The 16,401-nt window shown below is 40.6% G+C and overlaps 2 protein-coding genes across 2 annotated transcripts in view; both read right to left on the bottom strand.

Moving 5' to 3' along the window:
- Positions 1–1,169: 1,169 nt before the first annotated feature.
- On the bottom strand, positions 1,170–9,149 carry BLOC1S4 (biogenesis of lysosomal organelles complex 1 subunit 4). The gene is made up of 5 exons (XM_056485051.1): positions 8,893–9,149; positions 8,331–8,402; positions 7,048–7,149; positions 6,257–6,391; positions 1,170–2,955 (listed from the first exon to the last, which is right to left on the bottom strand). The coding sequence occupies exons 1-5, from the start codon at positions 9,103–9,105 to the stop codon at positions 2,857–2,859; spliced, it is 621 nt and encodes a 206-aa protein (XP_056341026.1). The 5' UTR covers positions 9,106–9,149; the 3' UTR covers positions 1,170–2,856.
- A 1,134-nt stretch (positions 9,150–10,283) lies between these two features.
- The window catches only part of PARD6G (par-6 family cell polarity regulator gamma), a 64,190-nt gene continuing 58,072 nt past the window's right edge, over positions 10,284–16,401 (bottom strand). The window contains exon 3 of the mRNA XM_056485536.1: positions 10,284–13,019. Within this exon, the coding sequence (XP_056341511.1) occupies positions 12,160–13,019 (860 nt within the window). The 3' untranslated portion in view covers positions 10,284–12,159. The remainder of the gene's footprint in view (positions 13,020–16,401) is intronic.

The raw sequence follows: 16,401 nt of genomic DNA, 5'->3' as shown, positions 1-16,401 counted from the left end.
ACTGACTTTTGTCCAGGAGCTAGGAAAAGTGTAGACCTCTAACATTCAGTCCAACCTGACTGTGATATAACCTCACTGTGCATACCTTGTGAATGGAGTTTCTGTGACATACTGACACACATTGTACAGCAAACAGGTAATTTTTAGAAAGCTGCAGCATTGCTTTCAATTAGCATTAGGCTACTGCTAATTAACATTGGCTTAAAATGTACATAACTATAAGAATGTAAAAACTTTTAGCATTACTTTTGCAAGTATTACTTTAAAATGTTTGCTCAATGACATAGAAGTAAGATTTCCATGTAGATTCCTTTGTTGATATTAAACATTAGCTCATTTCATGTGCCTGATACCCAACCTTTAGCAGCTCAGCACAGTAATCACACACTGCTTTACAGCAGTTCTAGATGAAGAGCTCTTCATATTAAAACCAGGTGATACAGTCCCATAGTTACTGGCTTGTATCTTGGAATTCAGGCAAGAGGACAAATATTGTGTAGGGAAAGATGCCAGTACAGCCTTCTGGGGCTGTTAATATCAGTATCAGTGCATTTTCAGATTCAGATTTTGTTTACACCTGGCAAACCCAGTAAATATTGAACCTAATTAATGATATGGTTATTACTGGCGTTAAACTAATACAAGGTAACAGCAGACAGAATAAAAGAATATTCTGAGTCTTTCTTTACTGAGTGTGAACACTTGGGATGTTTTTTATACTATTCCTGCGTGGTAAAACTGACCATGAATAAGGAGACATCCAAAATACAAACAAACCAACAGCAGAGTGCATTGTCAGTATTATGAGAATGCTTAATTTCATAACCACGAGCTTTATTTCATAACAGATGAACTGTGACCTTGGTATTTTATGCCATGTATTTCTAAAGGCCACAATTTATTTATTGTCTGTACTTTTACAGCATTTCCTTAAAATTTTTGCCATGTATTGTCCATTATTTTCAGTAATAAAAATATTTTGGAGAATTTCCAACATAGAACTATACTAATTAAAGGAACTGTATGTTTATTTTTTTGGTTTTCTTTTTTTGTGGTGTGCCTTGAAGATACAGATCTTTTTTTTCCATACAACAGTCCAACAAAAATGCCCACTTCAGAATATATGAACTTTTATTAATATGAACAATATTGTGTGAAAAAAACTCAGCTGTATAAACTCATCGAGATCTTTATTAATTTTTCAAACATCATCTGTTAAAAAGGAACTGCATTTTGGCTCCACACAGCAGAGGGCAAAGTTATTTGAGAAGGTGATTAATTTAATTAGAAAGTTGTTCTAAATATAACTTTTTTTTTCATACCAGTATTACTATGTTTGAGAGTATTTGACTGTAGCCTGATGCTGCTACACTAAGTATGTAATTTTATTAGATCCCACTGAGGAGGGATAAACCTTCAAGTATTATTTATGCATACACTGGAAGGCACCACGCCTTTCAGAAATGCAACTGTTGCTCCAGTGGAACATCTGAATAATGAATTGTTTATGAAAGTAAGGAGGATGGGAAGAGAGCCCTTCTTCAAAGTCATGTCTGTTTCTTTCTGCATGTTCATATGTGATTATTTTTCTAGAGACTTGATGTTAAAATTCAGGTAAGTTTTACATCAGAACTGCTTTAGGAGCCTACTAACTTTGACTTGAAAATCTTGGATTCAGTTTTTAATAAATGTTGCTTCAGATCCTGAAGATGTTTAGAACCCAACCCCTGCTGGTCTTTGGAGATAGGAGCTATTAATATATAATCTCTGCTCTGCAACTCCATACCTGTTTTATATTGTTTCTCTAAAGCATTCCTCCCAGACTTGAATTCTGAGTACTTCTAGTGATTCACATTATCAACAGAGCAGCAGACATAAAACTTGTTCAGAGGAATACATCAATTTATGATTAACACCTGCTAGGTGGGTCATTACTGTCTGGTAAAATGCAAGACCACAACAGGGGGTATCCAGCTATTAGTTTATTGACAATATAAACTGCAATCAGCACAGGAAGCCTCAGTAACCACAGAGAGTTGTGAAGGAAATGCAATCTGGTCAGGTCCAGTCCAGGGTCAACATCCCTCCCTCAACTTAGATACTTGTTCTTTTTGACAGCAAGTTTTATACATCAATATCTCTCTCTCTTTCTACACACATATATATATATATATATATGAAAGTCTATTCCATGCCCAACTGGTTACACATCAAACAATACAATGATGCAATAATTAAAAGCTTGGGTCACTGTGACCTGAGGATCATCAGTGGGGCAGGATGTTTGCTTTGTGAACAGGGACTTTATCACCATGCATTAAGCCATGTCCTTTATTCCTTGATGATCTTCCAAGTCCTCCCTCTACAAGTACATCCCAATGTGGTACATTTCTCTGTACAAACTGCAAGGACCAGGCTTAAAACCTTGGAATAGATGATTTTATAAATAGTTTTTCTTTCACCTTAATCAGCACATTATGAAAAAAGGCAAATAAACTCCCAACCTTGTCGTATAGCTATTTACACTTGCACAGATATTTACGTGTTAAAAAATCTTATATACAATAGTATGTTTCCTATTATTTCCACATTAAAAAAACAATTTAATGCAAAAATATTCTTAAATTCCTTCCCCAAAATAATCTGAAAACTTACATGGTGTTTTAGGAAGGCTTTTGAAATAATGTGCACAAAGATTACCTGAAAATATTGCCTGAAGGAAGACAATGAGAATCAGAATGGCAATATGCCATCAATAGTGCTTAGAAAATGCAGCTGTTCTGAGGTTGGCATTCCTTTTGTTCACTTGGCTCTCTCTATTCTGGCTGATTTATATCAATCCCAAAGCAAAAATCATCAATATGGTGCTTCATTAAGACATGGAAAGTAGTCTTCAGTCTTGAAGAGGACTGGAGGTTCATAGAGGGTCTGCTGTTGTCGTGAGGAAGACGATTTCTGCAAATTAGAGAAGTTTATTTTTCGCCTTTTTCACAAAGCATATTAAAACAAAGCCTGCAGAGCTAAAGTGCAAAACAAAGAAATTTTCTTAGGCATATTTCCTTAGTTGAATGAATTCTTAATCATAGCTCAGATGAGTCTGATGTTCCTAGCATTAGAGAAGAAACACAGCCTTTGACTTTTGCCATTCCAGCACCTGAACAGACTCAGTCCTGCAACATGCATGATATGCCAGCATTACAGGAGCCAAACTGTATCATCCAGCTGATGGGAGTGTCATTGTAACCTTCATCCTTTCCAAGCCATACATTTACCTTTTCTGTTCCAGCCTTCAAATTCTCCTCAGCTGCTTCCTTTGAGTCAACTCTGGGCCTGAGTTCTCATTTAGTTACTCAAAAAGTCTTCCTATTAAAACACACCTAGTAAATGATTCTTTCAAGAAGGTTGCTGCTCCTGCTTCTTCATATGATACACTGTTTAAAATAATATGGTAGTGAACTGGAAAAGAGCTGTTACACTGTTTTTCAGGAAAACATGTACATAGTTTCTTTTAAACTTAACTGTACATTGTTTTGCTATATCAAACGGCTCATTAAAAGAGACATCAAGGACCACTAATAACTACTGTGACGGCCTTGCTGTGTGTAAATAATGCTGCAACACAACACAGACACAGGGTATGTTTTCAGTACCCAACATTAAATAGAATGCTTGAAATCAAGATTTCATTAATTAAAAGTTCTTTTCAATTAATAAAAAGATTTTGATGAACTATTTTGTAGAGCCCTGTTAGTTTGGAATGAGGAAATTAGCCCTCACCAATAATAAAGATAAAAGTATACCAAATATCATTGGTAGCCTTGGAATTTAGAATGGTTTTACAGCACCAAAACGAAGATCTGAGTAACCATACCTACACACAACACAAAGTGGAAATTTCTCAATACTCAGTTGAGCTGTATACTTGTACTCCATATGAAGTACGTACATGTTCTCCTGCTATATACAAAACTGCTGATACATTAAATGCCTTTAAGTTTACAATAACATTGATTTAACTAAGTTTGTTTAGCCATTCAAGTTGCAATGAAATTTAAAAATATAAACAAAGATCTGATCTACGAACAGTGTACATTATCAGTGTTCTCACAAATTTTGCCAAATGTAAAAGCAACCTTCAAAATGAAAGTTCTGATTTTTAAAATAATTTTCTACCCTGTACTGTCCTATAAGTTAATAACCTGCAAGCAAGCATGGGAAACGAAGGTCACAGTTTTTCTGCAACTCTGGACACGGATTTAAGAGGTGCTGTATTTGCCTCTGTGCAAGAAGGGGGTAATTTTAATCCAATGAGGAAATTTGTAGGCAGGCACAGTACCCACAATTGCCTAAGCACATATTTATGATTAGTTACTTTTGCAGCTGCTTAGCAGCTGTTTTTACCTTTTTAGAGTCTATATTCTTAGCAACATTAGAAGCCTTATAGTATTCTTCTTTACACTGCCTGATACTCACAAGGGAAGAACTTTGGGCAAAATCTGAAAGGGAGATTATAAATATACACCTTGAGGAATAGAAAATACAGCCTTTGTGTAAAGAAACAAATGCAGTTAAACGGCAAGAGAATGAGCGAACCTGAGTAAATTAAAACTAGCAGTAAAATGTGAACTACAGCTACAGTGAAAACCATGACATCAAAATAAGTTTCTTTTCCAAACTATGTGTTTTACCACTGATTGAGACAGCTAAATGTCAGGCATGTGGAGAAATCTCCATAGGCATTCTCATTCACATATGCTTGCACTTACTTCTGAAAGTAGGGATTTTACTATGTAATGCCCAGAATCATCGTGGAACAGTAACCTACTTTTTAGCGAATCAAATAATGCCAGTTAGTTCTGAGTGTTAACTTTCTTGTTATCCATAATCAAAGTAAGAAACCACTGGAGATACCAGGTTTACCTTCCTGACACTTTCAAAGATTTTCTACCTTTTAAATTGTGGAAAAAGTGCTAATTTGACAAAGTGTTCCCGTACAACACTAAAAAAAGTACTTTTTTAGAACTATCAAACTTTTAAAGTGAAGGCTGTAATTCCTTGGTTGATAACCATTTATAGAAAAAAACCCTGAAAATATTGTTGAGTATTCTTCAAGGCAACTTGTGCAGATTTTTGGTTTTGTAACTGGTCCATAAAGTGCAGCTTTGTGTTGTTTTCAGGTTTTTTTAAAGAAAAAATGATAGAAACTTAAACTTAAACACCAAAGAAAGTGAAGGAATGAGATGAGCAATTACCTAACTTAAAGACTACATAATAAAGAGCAGTGAAGAACAAGTTCTTTGAACTGAGCCTTAACAAGACAACATTTGTTCACATGTTTTAATATGTATTTTTCTCTGCTGCCATACATGCTTGGAAGATGCAGAAACAAAAATACCTCGAAGAGCCACAACCTTCTTCCTCTCCCCCTCTACAAAGCTATTGTTTTCATCATTCTTACCAGAAAACAAAAAACTGAGTTAGTACAGGATGAATATACAAAAATATAAGACAATCTGTGAGCTGGCAAGATGCAAAAGAGTAGAACTTACACCTGTACTTACAGGTGATGTCAAGAAGCATCAGGTATTCAGGTGATTTTTTTTTTTAACCAAAAGGTTAAAAAAATTTTAAACACAATTATAAACCTGAGGCATAATGACAGTTCAGTAAGGCATCTCTGGAATATACCAGAGACAGCACTTTAAGTCTTTTGTAAAAGAATAGTCCACCAGGAAAGACAGAGAAAACTGCATCCTTAGAAAGCTTACCAACATGGTAACATGATTATCCAACTGTGTGGATTGAATATAGACATGACCTTTACTTTAAACATACTGTGCAGATTAGCGTTCATTTTCTTTTTTGGTAACATTTGTGCAGTGATGTTATCAATGCAGAAGGATCCTTTAGCAGTGTTGCCTGTACAGGCTTTTCTACTTGCTTTGCATACCACCAGAGATTAGTAGAAAGGCTTGTGCATTATCTGCTTGTTTGTGTTGTTCACATTCATTTCTTTGTGTGCTTGACCTTGTTTTACAACATTACACAAATCCTTGTAAGAAATTTTATTTTTAAGTTTGGTTGTTTCCTTTTGTTTTTAAAAGAAGCCTGAGAACTCTGTAAAAATCCTAATAAAGTATGTAAAAATGTATAGCTACATTCAGATACATGTGTAACAAACTCATTATTATTTTAATCATCTCCTCTAGTAAGCAGAGCAACTAAGCTAGTCACATGGCAGCAAAACTTTACTTACATTAAGGAAGGATGGTATGCTGATTGTGTGCAAGATTTTCTTGAATGTGCTTGGAAAAGCTCCAAGGTCTGTTTCTGCCTTTATGACCCTTTCTTCCAGTCCAGCTACGCTATTCCCAATCATTTTCACAAAAGCCTAGTGTGAAAAAAGACCCCAAAATAAATGACATTTTCACTAACAAAATAAAACAAGATTATGTACTGCAAAACAGAAGTGAAAGATCTATTGCTTAAATGAGTAGTCAAAAACTTCATGCTCTATTTCCCATCCACCTATGAGTCTCTTTTAATGCTAGAAATTACCTGAGATACTTAAAAGGCTGAAAACCTGGTTAAAGCTAATAAAATAATTTTCCTTTCAAATAACTAACTTGGTTTTTCCAGAATCTAGACTTCCACCTGCCTTTCTACTACCAAAAGAAAAACCAAGGATCTGAACCACAGTTTTGAAGCTTTATTGAGGATCAAGAGACCTCTCATTCTATTTAGTTCTGAAACTTTGAAAGCTAACACCAAAAAAATGCCTTGCTTCAAAAAGTCAATGAACAATTTTTTTTTTAATTATGTTAAAAAATATTCTAAAACATGTCTGGAATTCCCACAGTCCCCAGGAATTTTTCATAAATATAGTCCTCTTTATTAACCACAAAGTACTGAACCCAACATGGACATGGAGAGCATAACTCACCTGAGCTCACTCCATGTGTGGGCACATACACACACAACTATGCAGACATTGATCTTTCCCTCTGCTAGGAAACAAAATGCATCAAGAAAACAGCAAATACATACCTCTAGTTTGTCAATCTTCCTATATATCTGCCTCATTTCTGTAGCTTTTGTGTAAATCTGAGGTATACTTTCATTGACAAGTTGAGAGGAATCACTTCGAATCTAAAGACAATGCAAAGAAACAATACAAAAAAATCAATTAATCAAACAAAATGTTTAGTAGGTTTTATTCTGGAAACTAGAACTGTGCTTCAATGAATAACTAAAGTTTACAGAAGAAATTGGTACAAAAACACTAGATTAAAATACATTATAGCTTTTTTGTATAGTTTCAAGTAACTTTGAAGAAAATGTATTTTGCAGAGACTAGTATTTACCTTTATATTTTTATTAAAAATTGGCTAATACAATCTCTTCTGAACTGAGATGGAACATTTCCTAAGACACACTAAAAATACATTAAGCTAAAATTTTGTCTTAAGTTTTACTACCTGTATTTTTCCTTTGTTAAAAAAGTCTGGCCACAAAAATCTTAGTTCACTGGTATTAAAAAAGAACCCCAAACCTACAACAGAGTTGTGCAGAACCATATGTGCTACACTTTAAAACACAGCCTATCAATGTCAGCTTACAGGAACTTTCAATTCAGTTCCCCATCTAACCCTACAAGAAAAGTGAAAATGAAGCTGCCTTTCTGAAAAGGTGGCCCTCAAGACAAATCTAGCTCTGGTGGTTTGACAACTCTGATTAGATACTTCCATTATAAAACAAACAAAGGATGTCTTTATGTATTTTAAAGGATAAGCAGAATATCACACTGTTCTTTTAAACCTCTGTAATTACAACATTCAAAAATGGATTCTGTGCATATACACAGATAAGTATACAAATACAACTACACAAATATGCAGTTAGGAAAAATTTCTTCACTGAAAGGGTTGTCAAGCATTGAAGCAGTCTGCCTAAGGAAGTGGTGGAGTCACCATCCCTGGAGGTGTTTAGAAGATGTGGCACTTTGGGACATGGTTTAGGGGTGAATATGGCAGTGCTGGGTTAATGTTTGGATTTCATGATCTTAGACGTCTCTTCCAATCTAAGAAGCTCTGTATGATGCTATGATTCTATAGCTATATGGACACATACTGCTCTGACATGAAACCCTGGTAGTTTTCATCCATGAGTTATCTGATTACCAAAATAGTTCGTGTAATTATCAAAGGTGTTTTCATACTGGAACCTGCCTAGACTAAAGGCTTCTGTATCTCTGTGTCCGTCTTACAAACATCGATAAAACTTTGTTTAATCTGACTTTGAAAACACAACCACGTGCAAGTTATGCATACCATGTCCAGCATTCCCACGAATTCATCCACCCTGGTCAGTAAGTCTTCTAGACTCTTGTCTAAGCTTTCTATCTGCAAAACAGAAGTCATTTAAAGTGCTTGAAAACACACACACACATTCACAAAACCTTGCCCAGTCTCACAAACAAGGCCACCGAGTACAAACACCGGTGAGACTACAGCCAGTCCCATAGGAATCCCACGGCTTTTCCCTCTCTCGGCTTCGCTCAGCGCGAGGGACGCGACCCCCGGAGGGCTGCGCTCCCCTGGCCCCGCTGCCTGCCCGGCCCTCGCCGCTGTGCCCGGGAGCCGTGCGGGAGCCGCGGCCCGGCCCTCGCCGCTGTGCCCGGCAGCCGTGCGGGAGCCGCGGCCCGGCCCTCGCCGCTGTGCCCGGGAGCCGTGCGGGAGCCCCGGCCCGGCCCTCGCCGCTGTGCCCGGGAGCCGTGCGGGAGCCCCTGCCCGGCCCTCGCCGCTGTGCCCGGGAGCCGTGCGGGAGCCGCGGCCCGGCCCTCGCCGCTGTGCCCGGCAGCCGTGCGGGAGCCGCGGCCCGGCCCTCGCCCACCTGCTCGCTGAAGAGGCTGCGGTCGGCCAGCAGGTACGCGGAGTAGGCGGCGGCGGTGGCGCTGAGCGACGCCTCCGAGGCGTCCTCGTCCTCCGCCTCCCCGAGGCCAGAGGCCCTGCTTTGGCTCTGGGACACGTTGCCGCTGTCCGCGCCGGGGCCGGCGTCCGGCAGCTCGGCTCCACCCCGCTCGCCCGCACCGGCGGCCGCCGCCATCCCACCGCCCGCTCCCGCCGGGATGCGCCGCCCCTCACATGACCGGGCAGGCCGGCGCAGCCGCGCTGCCGGCGGGCGGGGCGGGAGCGGCGCGGGCCCCGGCCTCGGCCCCGGCCCCGGCACTGGGAGCGGGCGGAGCGGCCCGGGCCCGGCCTCGGCCCCGGCACTGGGAGCGGGCGGAGCGGGAGCGGCCGGGCCCCGGCCTCGGCTCCGGCACTGGGAGCGGGCGGGGCGGGAGCGGCCGGGCCTCGGCCCCGTCACTGGGAGCGGGCGGAGCAGGAGCGGCCGGGCCTCGGCCCCGGCACTGGGAGCGGGCGGAGCGGGAGTGGCCGGGCCCCGGCACTGGCACTGGTGCTCTGGCAGGGAATCGCGCCTGGCTGGTGGAAGCTGAGGCTCCGCCGCCTCCGAGCTGGCGCTGCCGCGCACCGGGACAGGAACGCGGCTCCGTCAGCGGGAGTTTGTGTAGGATGTGGCCTTCTGCTCCCTCAGAGCCGCGCTCGGCAATGGAATCCCGCACCCGAAGGGGCCCTGGCCTGCGAAAGCCGAGCGGCTCGGCCGCATTTCCACGGCCTGAGCTGGGAGTGGACACTGTACAACATATTTTCATTTATGGTTTCAGGGCACTCAGAATAGAAGATGGGTAGTGTGTTTGTTTATTTTCCCCCAGAGGAATCTGCACAAAATGTTTTCAAGCCTTAAAAGTTATTTCACAAAGTGTTGGATCCAAGGCTGACACATCAATAGCTGGCTGTTCTCAGTTTGTAATTTGTACATGTGCATGAAATAATTTACGCTTCCTCCCTTCTGTGATGAATGGGGTGGAAAAGTTTGGATAGATTGTACTGGAACGCTTTCTATGGACAGTGACAGCCAGCAGGCAGAGGGGTGCAAGAGTGGCTGTCAGAGGTATCCTGGCCTTTTTCCAAGGAGACCAATTTCCCGTCAAAGCCCAGAGGTCTGCAGCAGGCCATGCTGTCAGAAGGGTAGGAAACTACTTGGTTCCCATGGAAATCAGAATAACAGGAACCTTCAGTAAAAGCAGCACTGGGAAAAAGCACTGCACTGAAATGGTTCCGAAGTTGAAGAACCACCCAAACCAGATACCTTGTTTTCACAGGGAGGGGAGATACTTCCACATAAAATGCTTGAGGCACAGGGAAAAAAATACAGAGTAGAAGTAAGACAGTGAACATTTTATTGCAGACAAGGTCACATTTTCATCAGTTAACTAAGGTAAAATGAGTAACTTCAGCCAGACAAATCCACTTATTCATAAAAGTAGTCTTATTTAAGGTGTAACCAGATAAGATGGTCTGATTGACTGAAGCATATCCAGCTATTCTTTTTTTTTTTACTGCACCAATAATCAGATTTTTTTTTAAATGAAAACCTTTGGTAAAGTACAAACACAGTTTTAAGACGAACAGGATCAATGTTCTATTCTTACTGTGCTGGGAAAAATAAGTACAGCTCTATAGCTGCTTTGATACCTAGAAAAGTTTTAATTAAGAGTAAGTGAAAGACTTTTAAAATAAACTCTTAAAGCAAATCTAAAAGAAATAAACTAAGTTCAATGTCCCAAAGATATTTAACCATGAGCAGAAGACTGGTTGTTCCACAGGTATTCTAAATTAGCAACAATTAATTAGTCCTTTTTCCAGCCATCACAGGTTCCAAAACTGAACTCAATTTTTCCAAACCAAGACTCCTGAATTTTCATATTCATAAAATATTTAAGAAATGTCTATTCCACCATATAAAAAAAAAGCTTTAATGTACTACAAAGTTAAAAACAAAGAGCAAATGACACAAGCTAAAAGTAGAAAAATACATTTTAAAACATTTATATTTTGTTCCTTACACTGATCAAGATATAACAAAATATTTTTGATTAGACCACTTTCATAAAACTCATGGTGTTTCCAGAAGCAGACGGGTACTGACTCAAACAGTCGCTGGTCACTCATTAGCCACCTGGCCACCCAGCAAAGGTGTCTGACCTTCACAAATATCCAATATATTTCAACTTTCTAGAAGTCCTGTGTAGACATTAAGCTTTATTACTGGAGGAGTCCAAAAATAACAGAACTATTCTAAGTTAGGCTTGAGTCAGCACCCCTCCCCTCCGTAGGGCAATCCCTTGTCAAGGAAAGACCTTGTGGATTCAGGTTGCCCCAAAGGTACAGCAAGGACCTGAGTCAGCTGTGAGGCTTGCACGCCTAAAAAAAAAAAATCACACGAACCATGATTTTGAAAAAAACAGAGATGATGCAGGGAGGGGAAAAAAAACCAAAACAAACAAAAAAAACCAACCAAAAAAGGAGGTATTATCTAATAAATATGGTGAGAGAATATAAGAATACACCCCGCTGCGGTGCCCCCGCCGGCCGGCAGGTGGCGCCCGTGGCCCGGCAGCCGCGGGAAACGCGCGGGTTTACATGGATATGGATTTCTGTCGTTTCCTTTGGAAAATGTGTCTGCAGCGTCTTCCGAACGCTGTTACCACCGCAGTAGGAAACGGCTGCTTTTACAGAGCTCGTCTGGATTAGACATAACGCTGAGAATACGGTGTAAACAAGTCGGTGGAAGGGCTGTATGTAACAGAAGAAGATGGGATGGTTATTAAGAAGCACTCTCTCCTTAGCTGGTATTAGAAGAAAACCAGGTTTCACTTCAAACAGACATGCCTGTTACTATTAAAATCTAATTCATATACATGCATGTATAAATACATCTACCCATGCTTTCAAATCCGAGTATATAACACTGCCATGGGTAGCCTGTAAGACTGCTTAGCTTTATACCAACTAAAACAAATTTGTGTTCTCACTTCAGGGCTGGGACATAAACCAGGTTTTGCACTTTCTCCTGACAAATTTTGCAGTGCATGACAGTTTTATGTCTAACTCCAGATGCCACGTTTCCTAGAATGCAACAATTTTCTGCACCCGTGAGGTCTGTGAGAATATCAGCTCCCTGTTTTGTGCACGTATTGCACGAGTCGATTGTCCCAATTGGCACTTAAGACTGTAAGGAGAATTGCAGAAATTGCTACTAAAGTGTAATGACTGTTCCGTCCTCCTCGATACCTCCTCTGGGGATAACCAGACTGTGTCGGGGATCAGTTTTTAAGGAACTAAGCAATTTGTGGATGCTGCCATTGCTTTCTCGGCCAGAGCTGTTGCTGAGCACCAAGTCCCTTTGTAGTCTGTGGCTAAGGCTGCTGCCATTGATTCGAGAGAGGCTACTGGAAGTAAGGCTGTGCAGTTTAGGAATGTGTTGTGGCTCCAGACCACCCTCGATGACAATGTCAGCCTCTTCGTCACTCTCCATTTCATCGGGGTGGAAGTTCTGCAGCACGTGGGACGTAGGCAAGCTATGGTGACTCGCAGTGCTGTCTGTAGACTGCCCAGAGCTACCAGACATCCTACTGCTCCGAATAATATTGTTCCTCTGGTTGGCTGGCTTGACCGTGATAATGAGATTATGGCTGTTGGCAATCATCATGTCTGTGACTTGGTCGAGAGTCTTTCCTGCTACTTCAATGCCATTAACTTCCAGGACTTCGTCATTGACAGCCAGCAAGCCCGTGCTCTCTGCCAAGCCGCCGGGAACCATCCGGGAGATGAAGATACCGGGTACTTTCTCCAGCCCGTGAGGAGTCACCCTTACGCTGGTGCCATCGCGAATGTAAAACCCCAAGGGTTTCTCGCACCCGTGCCGGTACAGCCTCACTCTCCTGTGCGTTTCGGGGAGAATGTCCACATCGATTATGGAAGACACTGGTCTGAAATCGTGAGGCATGCTAATGTTGATGTGGGGACGCCGGCGGAGGTTGTCATTGCGCAGTGTCACCAGAGCCTTCTTCTTCCTCGACAGCGTATTGGTCCCAAAATTGCTGTAGTCCACTTCATCTGAAAGAGAAACAATACCAATGTATCAAACAGAGTAATTCAATCTGCAGGGCATTCTCCTCCTCCAATTGGTTCAGTGAAGGCACTAATAGTAATATGGAAATCATAATAATATGAAAAAAATAATACTTAATATGGGGAAAAATGAAATTAATTCTTCCATTTACTCCAGTCTTTGTTTCAGTTTATGTCCATCAGCACAACACTCAGAATGAATTAATTGTTTACAATGACTCCCCATACTTCTTCCATATTTTGGAGAAGAGACTTCTGATTCTCAGTTCTTTTTGTCAGCTGTGCAGAAGGCAGTTTCTTGCTGCAAGCCTGATACACCACCTTAGACGCGAGAGTATTTTCAGAGCTGGATTGTAATTTTACACATACCTATCAAGTGGGCAAAGAGCACATACTCATTCCTAACTTAAAAGTCTGGATTGGGGAGTATTTTAATACCCAACACACTGCCTTAGCTGCAAACATGAAAGCAAGAGTGCAAGAGAGTAGTTAGATGTGTTTTCAGCCTAGGATTTTCTAGTAAGGGAATTTTGTTAATAGGCATCTCTTGGTACATCATTTTTTTCTCTGGAGTATTTTACTCCAGCTGAACTTGACAGCAATAAAAAGTGCTAAGAGACAGACAACAAAAGGTACTGTGTAGCAAGGTATACTAAAGATCACAGAATGGACATGGATTCACACACACACTCCTGCCTTTGAGAGCAAGATTCATAGGAAAAGGTCTTTCTGGGGCCTGCAGTTTCAGGAATTGCTTAAATATTTCAGTCTCTGTAGTAGTTATCTCAAGGGCATATGAACAGTGATTACCTTTAATTCATCCAAGTAAACTAAGTCATTCCACATAAGAAATTCATGCTGTGCTTTGCATAAAAAACACTTAACACATGAAGTTGTTAGTGTGCAAATTACATCACTGTATCTCACCATAAAAATATTGCGATTTTAAACATGAACATGCACTCGCTGGAAAGTTATTTCACCAGGAGATTAAGCATACTTTTCAGATAAACTAGCAGACTTTCAGTTTACTCTCCTGTTGAAGATGAGCAGTACCATACAAAGTACAATTTCAGAACTGCCACTGCTTCTCTGACAAATTAACCTTGCATAGAAATGTTTGGAGAGGGTAAGACAATACCTCTACCTGATAAAGACTGGAGGAGGGAAAAGGGTGTTAGTAAAAACAAGCTTATAATTGCATTTTTATGTCTTGCAAGGTTTAATTTTCAAGCCCACTTTGAAGACCTATTATTGGCAGACTTCAATCAAGTGACATTAAGTTACACTAATTAAAGAACACCTAAAAAAAGTGGTCAGTAGCAACCTGATCTGAGCCTCCTCAGAGCAGGGTGTTAGATTAGCTGGGCTCCAGAGGTGGTCCCTTCCAGTTTAAGTTATGCAGTGGTCCTACATAGTCCTTTGGGCTGGAAAAAATAAAGACTTCAGAAAGATTATTTCTGCATTCTCCTAAAACTTATTTACACTGGCTATAGTAACCCTGAGGACATCACAAGGCATCTGGAAGGTCATCCTGAAGGAAAGTTTCTGTGAAATCAAGATGCTCCTTGGACAAATCTGTTGTGTTTAACTCCACATTCACCTCTTCTCTCTCCTCCCAGGATGTTCAGAGCTCTACTAGCTGCACAGGCCCTATTGTGTTTAGACCAGTGAGGCACAGGAGGCACAGTCCTTAAAATCACCCAAACACAAGAAGCTCCCAAGTGATTTCTGGAATTTTATTCACAACCAAAACAGTGACTGTGGAAAGATGGCACCTTCTCAAGTCCACCTGGTGAACAATCAGTGCAGTGACTACTCTCTTGAGTACAGTAGCCAATTACTGCAGCCAAAGCCAGGTATTATTCCTCTTCTTCCATCAACAAGATCACCATCTACATTCAGCTACTTCTGATGGATGATTCCAAAGGTTCACAACAAATATTTTTCCTTGTAAAGTATGGGTGTACAAGAGATATCTTTCATCACCATTAATCTCCAACACTGCACCCAGCTCACCCCCACAATTCACTGATACATTTCTGTGACAGTTCTATGAAAACAGCTTAGGGCTTCAGATCTAGAATCTAAATTCTTTCTTACTTGAAACAGAGTGCTGTAGAATAGTAGTTCTGTGCCTTAATGTCCAAGAGAACCTTTATCACAAATTTTCAGTTTAAAATGCCAATTAAAATTACACGTGGGTTTATGCATTTAAGACAGTTCTGGGACTACTGGCAAAAAAGATTAAAACAAAACCTACATTCCTTAAAGACTCAGAAAATTAGGCAGGTCAGTACAGTTCACTGCACTGCAGATAAAATGAAACACGTGCCCTGGTTAGCCATCTATCCCCTGGAAGCAGGCTGGTAGCTGTTATCTCCCTCTCTCTTTCTGTTAGTACATTAACACTTAATTACTTTAGGGCAGACTTGCAAAAGCTACGTCAGATAATTAATCTGTGAATATTTCTTGACAAAACTCTTTTCTTTCCCTTAAATTAACAACAACCTAGAGAGTTAATTCTCACAAGATACAAGTTTGTGATGATAAGTAGCAAAGTCACAGAAGCATGATGGCCCCCCTAACAGACATAAGTAGTTTCTGAAGCACCTTCCTTGAGCTGAACCACCAGCAGGGCTATGGCACAAAAGAAGTGGTTGTTTTGTGCCTGTGACCTTCTCACCTGTACTCAGCCCACTAACTAGTCTTCCCAGATGATTGCCAGCATTCCTAACCTCTGAACAGCGTCAAGACAACCACCTCCTTTAATAACAAAAAGCCCATCTCACCACAAAAATGCTAACTTTTTCCTCCAAGCACAAACCAGGAATGAGCAGGGATTACAAGTATGCAGGTTACCTTCAGTGTGTGACCACTAGGATTTAGTATTACAGGGCTGGACCATGGTAAAAAATGAAGTCCATGTCCTGCTGGTGACTGGAATTTTTGGTTTTATAACAGTGCCAAGCAGTAATTTCCAACTCTGACTATAAATGGGATTCTATATGAGGAAGATGAAATTGTAATTTTAACAGATAAAGCCTGTTAAAAGCCATTACAGGTTGGAGAAATCAGAGCTTCTGAAGAACTTTTAAGAAAAAAAATATTAGTTAACTTTACTTTCTAGAAAAAAATGAACTTCAGAATACATGCTCTTTGACAATACAGGGATTATTACATCACTTGAATTCAAGATAACCTGCTCTCTAGCAGTTACATTCACTTGAGACATCACCTTAAAATTAAAAACAAAACAAAACAAAAAAGTTCCTGTAGAATGAAACAGCTACACCTTGATGTTATTTAGAATCAATACTCTTGCTGCAGGAATAAAGCAAAGTATCTCAACATCATTGGCTGTTGC

This window comes from Oenanthe melanoleuca, chromosome 2 (assembly GCF_029582105.1).
Source record: "Oenanthe melanoleuca isolate GR-GAL-2019-014 chromosome 2, OMel1.0, whole genome shotgun sequence".
Lineage (NCBI taxonomy): Eukaryota > Metazoa > Chordata > Aves > Passeriformes > Muscicapidae > Oenanthe > Oenanthe melanoleuca.
The sequence above is the reverse complement of the archived record's forward strand: the minus strand, read 5'-3'. Positions and strand labels throughout refer to the sequence as shown.

What these genes read in the sequence shown, in the direction of transcription:
- BLOC1S4 (XM_056485051.1), bottom strand. Translation starts at nt 9,105, where the DNA reads ATGGCGGCGGCCGCCGGTGCGGGCGAGCGGGGTGGAGCCGAGCTGCCG. An exon ending in TCGTGGGAATGCTGGACATG is followed by an intron (nt 7,150 to 8,330) that starts GTATGCATAACT and finishes CATTGTCTTTAG; the next exon opens with ATTCGAAGTGATTCCTCTCA. An exon ending in GCATACCATCCTTCCTTAAT is followed by an intron (nt 2,956 to 6,256) that starts GTAAGTAAAGTT and finishes TCTAATTTGCAG; the next exon opens with AAATCGTCTTCCTCACGACA.